At 36.7% G+C, this 12,101-nt stretch overlaps 1 protein-coding gene across 1 annotated transcript in view; it reads left to right on the top strand.

The window, feature by feature from the left end:
* Positions 1-12,101, top strand: part of BZW2 (basic leucine zipper and W2 domains 2) — a 63,592-nt gene that overhangs the window by 31,763 nt on the left and 19,728 nt on the right. Inside the window, exons 3-6 of the mRNA XM_006736127.3 lie at positions 83-259; positions 4,376-4,479; positions 7,001-7,066; positions 10,235-10,370. Coding sequence (XP_006736190.1) covers positions 83-259; positions 4,376-4,479; positions 7,001-7,066; positions 10,235-10,370 — 483 coding nt within the window. The remainder of the gene's footprint in view (positions 1-82; positions 260-4,375; positions 4,480-7,000; positions 7,067-10,234; positions 10,371-12,101) is intronic.

Genomic DNA, 12,101 nt, shown 5'->3' with positions numbered 1-12,101 from the left:
GATGGACAAAGGAAATGTATGGTTGCATTTGGGAGTAGAATGTGTTAGTAAAAGGATTAATTTTGTAACTTACTTATTTTAGATGAAAAAGAGAAATTCGAACCCACAGTCTTCAGGGATACACTTGTCCAGGGGCTTAATGAAGCTGGTGATGACCTTGAAGCTGTAGCCAAGTTTCTGGATTCCACAGGCTCAAGATTAGATTATCGTCGCTATGCAGACACGCTCTTCGATATCCTGGTGGCTGGCAGTATGCTCGGTAAGCCACGCATTGTAGAGTCTTCTTGTAGTACTTGAAATTCCATTGAAATACTTCCTTATGAGGTAGAATCTTTATAAATTTACATTTATGAGAGTTGATAAAAAATACAAATGGCAGTCTGTACAGTTTTTACCTCGTTTACAAGTTGGGATGCTAGTAGTGTGGCTGTAGAAACAGTTACTGGTTAAGAAAGGCATAGAAATGGGGCGCCTGGGTGGCTCAGTCGTTGGGCGTCTGCCTTCGGCTCGGGTCATGATCACAGGCTCCTGGGATCGAGCCCCGCATCGGGCTCCCTGCTCCGCGGGAAGCCTGCTCCTCCCTCTCCTACTCCCCCTGCTTGTGTTCCCTCTCTCGCTGTGCCTCTCTCTGTCAAATAAATAAATAAAATCTTAAAAAAAAAAAAAAGGGCATAAAAATATCGATTTTTGTTGTTGTTGTTGATGTCACCCCATGGCCACTTTGCTTTATAGCCAAAGGCCAGCTTCCCATGTGTCTCTAATTCTTAAATGTTTCTGAAGCAGACAGAGGAGGAGGAGTAGGTAATTCATGTAGTAGAGTACGACTTTGTGTGTGTCCGCTAGTTCCTTCCAGTATATTTAATCAACCCCCAATGCCATAGCACCTTTTCATTTGACGCCCAGCCTTTTTTCATGCAGTGAAATGTAACTGTGTCAACAAATTTAAAAGTAATTCTCTGTTTTTCATTAAGTGCTGTTTAATCCGTAAATAATAAAATGTCAAAAATATAGTTCAGATCTGGTTTTTAAAAAATGTGTAGTTTGTGAGTATAGAGCTAAAAGGATTAAGGATAGAAGTTTTAAAATTATTAAAGATAGGTTAAAAGCAAAATAAAAATTAGAGAGCAGAGGCATCTAGGAAGAAGGCTTTAGAATACTATTTCAGTGCCATGGTATGTTGGTCTAAATGTTGATGAGATGTCATAATGACCCATTGTTTCTTTCATAGTTATTCTTAGAACTTAGTTTTTATAATTAGTTTCTTTGGTAACCATAAATCACGAGGAGTGGTCAGACCCCTAGGCTAGGGAATTTCAACTGCCTAGGGGGCATTTGCAAGTGTGTAGAAATGTCTGGGTTGCTACAAAGACTTGGTAGTGGAGACAGGTACGCCTCCTACTTTGCTATACAGGGGATATTCAAAATAATGAAAAATGGCCCTGTCCAGTGTGATATATCAGTGCCTTTCATTGAGAAACACAGTTTAAGCCACCCTACTTAAGGACAAAGTACACACTTTCATCCATATTGAGGTAGAGCCACACTTAAATTCCTCCCTCTGAGAAATCTCTCCGTTTGGCAACATGGCTCCACTTAACTACCAGGCCCCCTTTTGATCTGTACTGCTGCTTTTCACTATGTACCACATTAGTTTTGTTGCTATTACTGTATCTAAAGATCTCACATTCTCACTGCTGATAATTCAAGTCCAAGTATAAGAGCTATATGTAGTGTGTTCAAATCCCTTTACCCAGAGATAACTTGTTAATTTTGATTAATTCCCTTCTGTCAGTCTCTTTACCTACATATGCTAATTTGTGAGAATGGGATGATATTTTACAAGTATGATACTCTGCATGGCTGTTTTGTACTTATTCAATAATATGTTGTTGCCTTTCATGCCCAGGGGTGTTACCTTGGATGATTCCAAAAAGGACCAAAATCATACCGATTTTGAAGCATATTTAACTTGTTCCTCATTTCCTTTATTATAAGTAATCAGTGTCTGTATACACATAGATTTGTACTTTTATCTGATTATATCTTTATATATTTAACAAGGGATTAATGAATTGAAGAATAGAGATATCTATATCTATCTTTGTCTTCCTATCAGAGAGAGAAGACTGGCCCTCAAAAGGAATATCCTAATTAACATTTTACCAAAAATCATGTGTTCCTACATGTTTATGTACACCTTTAGCAATAATATTAGGTACTCTCAAGCTTGTCAGTTTTTTTAAATTTTGCCAATTAGGTAAGTGATGTTTTCATTCAAAAACTTTTAAATCAATAGTGAAGTTGAACATCTTCGGATGTGATGATTGGCTTTTTGTATTTCATTAATTATGACATACTTTTATTGATATACTGGTAAATTCTACACAAGAATAGTCTTCAGCGAGTTTCGGTTCTTGCCAAAGTCACTCATGACTTTAATAGTCAATCCTATAGACGTTTTTCAGTTCTTAGTGCCCTCCTGGCAGCTACTGCTGACCCTCTGTCATTCTTGAAATGTTTATTTTCTTCCCTTACATGAGACCGTTTCAACTTGTATTTCTCTGGATGCCTCTCACATGATTCTTGGGTTTCCATACTTACTGCCCCCATGTATATATTAAATTATCTGTACACTTTGCATTAATAATCTCAAATCTTCATTAACCATCTGTATAATGAAGATCAGCAAATTTATATCTGCAACCCAGATTTTGCTCCTTCACTCTACATCCATATGTCCAAAAAGGTAGGGCAAAGCATATGGTAAGACTTAGGAGCACAGTTGTTACAACCCCCAGATATCTACCAGGGCCAGACCTATGATGTAATGAAGAAAGCCAGCCAGGCACATTCTTTTTACATAAACACTTTGTTTACTTAGTAAGTATGGGAATTGTCTTCATACGCACCAAAAAAAAAATTTTACCTTCTTCCATTGTTCTTAAAACAATAGTCATCTTGGTTTTTTAGTTGTATTCTTTAGAGTAGATACAAGAACTATTTTTTCTTTTACTTATATTTTGAGGAGAACAGCAGGCTCACCAAAATTTTAGAAAGGGCAATTAATACTTGATTCCAGTATCAGGGGAAAAAAAAATTAATGCAAGCTGTAGCAATATTATCAATGTGTAACAAATCTTTTGTAAAAGAATGCAGTTTTTTAAAACTTACCTCTTAAGAGAAAACACTATAGTTTCAAAATCAGACTTTTTAGTTATGTAACTTCTGTCAGATAGGAGTCATTAGCCCAGAGTTTTTAGAAGATTATCATCTTAATAAAATTTTGTTCCAGGTGGTTGTATTCATTACAGAGAGCTAATTAAATCTTAGGCATAAATTAATTGCATGAAAATAGATTCCTGAAGGAGCTGACTTTTCTGAAAAGTAATTTGCTTATAAAATGGTATGCTGGAGTCTGAAAAAGGTTGACTAGGTATAGCACTTTCATCCAAAGATCTGAAATCACAAGTTAAATCAAGGCAGTTACATAAATCCATAAAAGAAGTGGCTGGTGCAAGTGTATGTTCTTCAGATATTTGTTTAGTGTATGTAAGGCATTGGTCTAACTTGGCTTGTTCAATGCCCCCCCCCCCCAATTACAATGAAGTAGAATCAGAAAACAAAAACACCTAGTGTTGATTCTGTTCTTCTAATCACCCAGTGTTTGTAATGGCCATCGTTGAAACTTCCAGGAGGAGCCTTTGAATGTGCAAATTTGAGTCATAGAAAAAAAGACATTCTTTTGTTCTAGTCCATTTATTCCATGATATTGTATAGGCCATGGGGAAAAAAGATGAGAGAGAATAAAATACACTCTTTCCTAGCCAACACAGCTGCCAGGTCTTCCAACACAAATAGCGAGGAGTCGGAATGTGGACTGATCAACCCTGCATGGATAATGGCGTTAGTGGAGGAGGGAACAGTTTTAAAACCTACTCACATAGAAACTAGCAATGTCTGCTACAAGAACCAAGTCTGGCCAACCTCCAGTTGGTGAACTGGAGTCCCGCAAAATATTATTAAGCCTGAAAAAGTGAACCATGTCCTAATGTTGCACACATCAGGAACAACATTGAGAATCATTGAGTCCAGACTTAGAGTGGTAAGATTTTATAGTGATAGGATCCTGGTAGAACATTAATTTCACACACTATGGCAGTACTATAAAATGGAACAACCAATTTGCTTTATATTAGAAACATACACAAATAGGTAACAACATATGCATCTACACATGCACCCCATCCTATGAATTTTTATGTGATTCTGGATTTTTACATCTACTTTTACTGTTCTCGATGTGCAGGAATTGATCTGTTCTGCAAATGCTCCTCTCATTTCAGTATTGTCTTAATCATTACCTTTCTCTTTTCAGCCCCTGGAGGAACACGCATAGATGATGGTGACAAGACCAAGATGACCAACCACTGTGTGTTTTCAGCAAATGAAGATCATGAAACCATCCGAAATTATGCTCAGGTAGAACCCCTCACTGAGATTGTTGTGTAAGAAGGGAAACATTTGAGCAGGATTTAGGGAAACAGTGGGTTCAGAAATTCTACAGGCCACTTTTTAAATAGGAATGTTAGATTGCTCTTAACCCTATGAAGAGATACTCAACTGCATTCATAGTAAGGCAGTGGGTATTAAAACTTTGCAAAGGTAGACTTTTTTTACTTTTCACGTACACAGAACAGAATCAGATGCTCACATAAATTTTTTTTTTCTTTATTTTATTTATTCATCAGAGAGAAAGAGCAGAAGCAGGGGGAGCGGCAGGCAGAGGGAGAGGGAGAAGCAGGCTCCACGCTGAGCAGGGAGCCCGATGCGGGACTCAATCCCAGGACCCTGGGATCATGACCTGAGCTGAAGGCAGATGGTTAACCGACTGAGCCACTCGGGCATCCCATAGATGCTCACATAAATTCTTATGGGAGTATAAACTGGTACAATCCTTAGGGAGAGCAATTTGGTACTATCTTTTTTTTTTTTTTTTAAGATTTTTTTTATTTATTTATTTGAGACAGAGAGAATGAGAGAGCACATGAGAGGGGGGAGGGTCAGAGGGAGAAGCAGACTCCCTGCCGAGCAGGGAGCCCGATGCGGGACTCGATCCCGGGACTCCAGGATCATGACCTGAGCCGAAGGCAGTCGCTTAACCAACTGAGCCACCCAGGCGCCCGGTACTATCTTTTAAAACTAACACTACACACTCCCTTTGACCCAGCAGTTCCGCTTGTAGGACCTTATCTTGCAGGTAAGCTTGCATGTGTGTAGAATGACACAGACAGTGGGAGTTATCTGTGTCACTTGTAAGAACATCACAGCGTGGAAACAGCACAAAAGTCTATCAGTAGAGTACTCGTTAAAGTTTTCTAATTCATGTTAGTAGATTATCGTGTGGCTATTAAAAAGAAAGAGACAAAAAGGTATTTGTAATATGTAAAATCTGTAAAGGAATCACATCCAGATTAAATAAAGAACTGCAAGTCAGTAAGAAAAGGACAAGCAGCCTATTAGGAAGGGATGTATAGGCATTTCAGAGGAGAGGAAACACAAGTCTCCCCCGAAACAGATGAAGACATCTTAAAACTTATTAGTAATTAGGGTAATTTCAATGAAAATCGTGAGATATCCTTTTGCATTCATTGGATTGGTAAAAAAATAAGAAGTCTTTAGGCCCTAGTGAAGGTCAGGAAGTAATGGGACTGTAAAATGGAACAGCCTGGTAAATGTGACCTTGTAAAGCTGAACATACTTGCATCGTGACTAGCTGGTTTGGGATTGGTGTATTCCTGTGTTGTCACTGGCTCTTAACAGTCGGGTGTTATTCTCAGCTAGACTAGGAGTGCAAGTCCCAGGACTCGAGTGACTGTGCAAACTGGAAAGCAAGTTTGCTGGATTTTAATACCATTTATTCTTTTTCTTTTATTGCATTCTGGGTCATTATTCTTTCCTCATGGGGCACCAGTGTCATTTTTACCCTTGAGCTCCCCTGTCTTGATCATACTAAGTGATAAGCTTACTAAAAGTTTTAGATGAGAGCTTATCATGTGGGATATAAGAGAAAGGAATTAGATTCAGAAATCATTTTCAGTTATAAAAATAATCCACATTTATAAAATCTCTATTTAAATAAGAACACTGTATTATTTTATTCAGGCTACCATAATAAAATACCATAGAGTGGATGAAGAACGGAGAACTTTATTATTCCCAGCTGGGAAGGCTGGGGAGGCCCGATGGAGGTGTCAGCCAGTTTGGTTCCTGGTATAGACTCTCTTCTGGCTCTTAATAAGGTCATCAGTCCTATCAGATTAGGGCCCCACCCTTATTTAACCACCTCTTACAGTCCCTGCTTGCAAATACAGTCCCGTTGGAGGTTAGGGCTTCAACATATGAACTTAGTAGGAACACAAACATTCAGTCCATAGCAAACATCATTCCACTTTAAAGAAACAGCCCAGAATTCCACCGAGACAGTTGCAAACGCTGCTTGAATGTTCTAACTAGATTGTGGGGGCCAGTAATCTTTTATTACTAAGTTATACCAATTTTTGCTTGTCTGCCAAAAAACATGTTTGTGTCGGTCTAAGAGTAGAATATCCCTGAAGTCTGCTCTTCTCTCCATCATATCCATGGTCTCTGTGATGATAAATGCAACCCCCTTCATTTCAGTTGTTTTTAATCTCTGCCTCTCACAGTTTTAACATTATGGTATTTTCATTAAAGTTAGTTTTGACTTCTTACCTGTTTTACTCTTGACTGAATTTCTTTTATTCTACATGGATGTAGTCATCCTTTTTTTCCCACAGGGGTCGTAATAACTTCTTTGAAATGCTTCCAGTTCTTTTATCACAGAATGCACATATTTAACTACAATTTATTATTATTATTATTATTATTATTAGAGGCCCATGTTGTGGTTATGGTGACTTTCTACCCCTATTGTCTTTTAACATTGTTTACATAATATTGAATGGTTCTCTTTTATATTTAGGTCTTCAATAAACTCATCAGGAGATATAAGTATTTGGAAAAAGCATTTGAGGATGAAATGAAAAAGGTAAAAATTCAAATGTAATGCCTTATCTGTATAAAGTAATGAAATGGAGAGGGAGAAAAATTTTACATATAGAATGATAGTGCAGATGTACCATGGACATAGTAAGTTTTTAATAAATGTTTCTTGAATGAATGAGTGTGACAGATCATTAGCTAATAGCTATAGGGTAAAATACATGATTAGCCTAGACTTTGTTCATTCATGTTTAATGTAAGACAGCACGCTTTATTCCATAGGAATGGTTTTATAGCATCTGATTCCTGACCTCGCAGGGCTTAAAATAAAAACTAGAGATTCCAAATATGCAAGAAAAATGATTATATCAAGCGAAGAGTTGAGGTATGTGATTTAATCAGTTCAAGCATGTGAAATAATATATGGACAGCAGCTAATAACCAGCAAAATTCTTTAATTTCCAAAAATACAGTTTAGCAAAGGGAATAAAAGCATTTCTTGGGAGATAATATGTGAATGTCAATCTCAGTGATGTTTGTCATCTGTAAAATAGCTGCAATAAGATGACATACCTCATGGTTTTGTAGGAATAAACGAGATAACATATAAGGTGGTTGATAGAGTTAAGTGGCCTCTAGTAAATAGGGAAAGAAATAGTAGCACCTCATTAAAGAAGCCCTGCTTTCAGTAATTGCAACATGTTCCCTCTTCCAATTTCTAACTCTTGTGTGTATATATATAGCACTCACTGCATTAACTTGTTACAGATTTGCACGTTGCTTTTTCATTGTTTCCAATTTTAGATATCTGCCTAAATTATAAACCAAGAGAGTAAAGTAACCATAACATCTACTTTGCTACTTAAGTACTTGCTTCCCCCCATTCAAAGTGAATACCTAACCGCCCCCCACCCCCCGCCAAAAAAAGTGGATCCATACATTATGGAAGATTGTGATAGTAAAATCTTGAAACAATGAAGGGTAGCCACTTAAACTGATTAGGGAGAATGTCCGTGATAAATTGGAGAAGGTGCAAAGCAGCCATTTGGTGGTTTAACCTCAGGCAAATTACTTAAATTTCTATAATGCCTCAGTTTACTTTTCTGTGAAATGAGGATCAAGGCTTTTGTAGGTATTGACACACAGAAAGTATTCAGAAAAATAGCTGGTACCCTTGACAAGTTTTAGCTGTTAGGAATGTATAATTCAGTTAAAATAATACATGTTTATATATATAGTTATTTATAGTATGTAGACCTATATAAGTGCATTTAAAAATCTGGAAGGACACCCATTAAACAGCTAATGTTAATTCTAAGGAAGCAGGATTAGAGAGGAGATCACATTTTTATTATTCTGTAGTGGTAGATTTTACTCTTACTATCGTGTATTAAAACTTTTTTAAATAGGAAAAGATTTAAGTGGGAAAAAAATGTGATCCATTACATTGCTGGGTGCCTACAAAAAAAACAAGCACTTGATTAAATAAGGGAATGGAAATAATGGGGGGAAATATGTAAAGCATTTAAATAAACACTTTACCACTTTTGTCTAATAATACCATTCATGCTTTACTTCTCTTAGCTCATTTGCACCTTGAAAACTTCCTTAGCTATTATATTCATGTGATGAATATGCTTCCAAGAACTATTTATTTTTCACAGTATATCCATTTTTCAGGGAATGTTCTGGAATATATGCAGCATCTGGTTTTAACATTGATTAATATAATTGATCAATGTGAATATTAATTTAAAAAATCTAACTTTTGCCCTATTTTGTTATAATGGAGTATTTTTAATGAATGTGGGTATATTGATGTGCTTAAAAAGTAGTGTTTAAAAGTTTATTTTGGAAGCCATTTTTCATTATTCACTTGAGTCTTAATCATCTTTACAATCAGAGGAAAAGGCCAAACTGATGTGAAGTGTCTGTGATTTTGTCAGTCCTTTTACTCTGCCTCATTCCTGATGTTCCCTGGAGCTTTACCCATTGATGCTGTCATTCCCTCGGTGTTTTCTTATGAACATTGAAAGTGACTTTGTCTTTAATTCATTGAGACTTTAATAGGCATAACCTGGGAGTTAAATGGACTAGTTTGATTCCAGCTCTGCCACATACTCAAATATCTAGAGTCACATAACTTATCTGTAACGTACTAATCCTTTAACTGTCTGGGATAGTAAATTAATATCACCCTACGCAATGCACAGAGTTAATGGCATTTTGTTGGTGCAAAGTAATGAAAAAGTCAGCAAGGCCCCAATAGTGATAGTGAGCCCTGGGGATCTTGGTAACATGCCCAAGGACTATGAAACAGAGAAGATAGTCATAGAATAGGGTCAAAGCACTAGGTGGGGGAGCCTTAGGAAAGAGGAGGGAATTGCACATGACTCAATACTCTTAGAATTAAAAATGGGAAGTGGGGTATAATCCCCTTTGCTTTGGTTTTTCTTTAACCATTCTGGGGTTGCTACTTTTTCAATTACCCCTCCAAAATTGCTCTTTCCAGCTCCTATCAGTGGCCTTTTCTCCATTAAGAACTTGGGTCAGATCCTCCATTACCTGATCACCAGGGCTGGTAAAGCTGCATGATCCAAGAAATACCAATTTGAGTCTTGTTATTTTTAAAAGAGCATCAAGAACTTTCCTCATTAGGAAACCCCTTTCTCACTCAACAGTCTTGTTTTAAAGAATATTATATGCTCTGAATTCAGAAAAACATATGCTGATTTCAAAGCTTATTGACTTTTTCCTGTTTTTTTGTTCATTGTGCTATAACAAACCCAAAGAAAATGGGTAGATGTAGTGGGGGGACCCCAAAAAAATAAAAAATGTGAAGGACAATAATCTATTTCAGTAAATGTTATGCTCATCATGTAAAACTTACCCTTTGTTCTGTACAAAGTCAGATGTAAATTTTTTATGTAACCTATTCACACTGTTCTCCAAATATCTCTTTTTGTTCCCGTGGATGTTATCTATAGCTATGTGTAGGTAAACTTGGAAGAAAGGAACCATGCCTGAGAAAGTCACTTTCCTTAGCATCCAGTTTCTAAGTGAACAAATGTATGTGTTTCTAATGAATAATAACTATGCTCTGCATCTGATCGACTAGTTCTTCACCATCTAGCCATGCATGTGTATTCTGTTTGTTATTTTCCTACTTTAGTCCTTTGCTTTATAGACATGGTTTCTTTTGTTTGACCCACAGCTTCTCCTCTTCCTTAAAGCCTTTTCCGAAACAGAGCAGACAAAGTTGGCAATGCTGTCGGGGATCCTGCTGGGCAATGGCACCCTTCCCGCCACCATCCTCACTAGTCTGTTCACCGACAGCTTAGTCAAAGAAGGTAATTGCTCTCGTGTTTTCTTACCTGGCAGATGTAAAACGTAAAGCCACATATGGTCAGAGAAACACCAGCACCTCTTCTTACTGTGTTCTGCTACCCACTCATCCTCCATGTAAGAAAATTTGTGTTTATCTTTAAACAATACAAATTGTACGTGTTTCTTGTAGGGAATTGGAAGAAAGAATATACACTTGTACAAAGACAAAAACTAATAATAAACTGAAATTTACGGTGTAAGACTTAATGCCTAGGTCAAATACCCTGAAGTTGATTCAGTCTAAGCTCTTTCTCTCAATTAAGTTGGTACTGGCATATTTTGCTGGGAAAATGTTTCATTGTGCTTTGTGGGACATTTAACCTTTTTGCCCTCAGACACAAAATGCCAGCATGTAGCACCCACCTCTATTTAGTATAACGTAAAAAGGCCCCTTCATGTTCCCAGATGCCCCTCTCCCCCGCCCCGAATGTTTATTTCCCTGGTTAGGACCATTCTTCTAAACCATTACTTCTCAAAATCTTGTGTTCAGATGTTCATTTTGATCACATTTTAAGATATTCATTATCTCAGTTTTAGAAAGAAAGTCCAGATGGTTGCATCAAAGTCTTGCTTTAATTTTAAGGCATTAAGAGTTTGATAGGCATGTATACAATCACTTGGTTATAGAATACAACAAAAGTGGGCTCTTGGAGGAGGATAATGATATTCGAGTTATAATGCAACACAAAACAAAGAGTTATTTTTTTCTTAAAAATAAAAGAGCTTTTGTGAAAACATCTGTTTCTTCTTAGAACTTAGTTTTTCTCCTACAAATGTTGGAGTCCCAGCCTTGTTCATGCCTGCAGTGAAATGGATTATAGTTTTCTTGTAGCTGAAAAAAGATTAGTAAATTGAAAGTCAAGCAATGTTATTTATTTAGGGATTTTCTAGAGTTTTTGAATTAACATAGTTTAGATTTATGACAGTTCAGATTCTGTGATTGTTATTAGTGTGTTGTTAATATTATGACATTTTAAAGTATTTTCCTGAAGAGAATTGGTGATATTTCACATCTTATTTATGTTGTGAGCCATTTTACACTTAGATAAAACAAGGTAAAATATAAACAGTAAATGTTAATTATATTAGATTATCCTAGCCTTTATAACAGAAAATAATTGTCTTTCTGGTTGTATTAAAATCCTTCATGATATGTACAAGTTCCTTTGCAATGTATCAAAAATAATTATATAGATAGACAGACAGTGATGAAGCAAGTATAAAATATTAACAGGTATAAAATTTAGATAGTGGGGGGGCACCTGGGTGGCTCAGTGGGTTAAGCGTCTGCCTTCGGCTCAGGTCATGATCCCAGGGTCCTGGGATCGTCCCGCATCAGGCTCCTTGCTCACTGGAGGTCTGCTTCTCCCTCTCCCTCTGCTGCTGCTCCTACTTGTGCTCTTCCTCTCTTTCAAATAAATAAAATCTTAAAAATAAAATAAAATTTAGATAGTGGCTATATGAGTGTTTACAGTTCAGTTTATTCCATTTTTCTGCATATTTGAAATTTTTTATATTGAAATTTCAGGAAAGGGGGAGAAGAAAAGTACATTTGCTATGGAAGTGACATAGTGCTGTGTCATATAGTTTTTTCTTATACTCCACCATCTTTAGAAACTAGAGGCTTAAGCTTTTGCTTCCTAAATAGGAACATATTGATAAATTACACTTTTTTCCCAACCCCACACCCAACA

The sequence above is a fragment of the Leptonychotes weddellii genome, chromosome 12 (assembly GCF_054177405.1).
Source record: "Leptonychotes weddellii isolate Sample4059 chromosome 12, ASM5417740v2, whole genome shotgun sequence".
In the NCBI taxonomy this organism is placed as follows: domain Eukaryota; kingdom Metazoa; phylum Chordata; class Mammalia; order Carnivora; family Phocidae; genus Leptonychotes; species Leptonychotes weddellii.
Note: the sequence above shows the minus strand (reverse complement) of the source record. Positions and strands in the feature narration are given on the sequence as shown.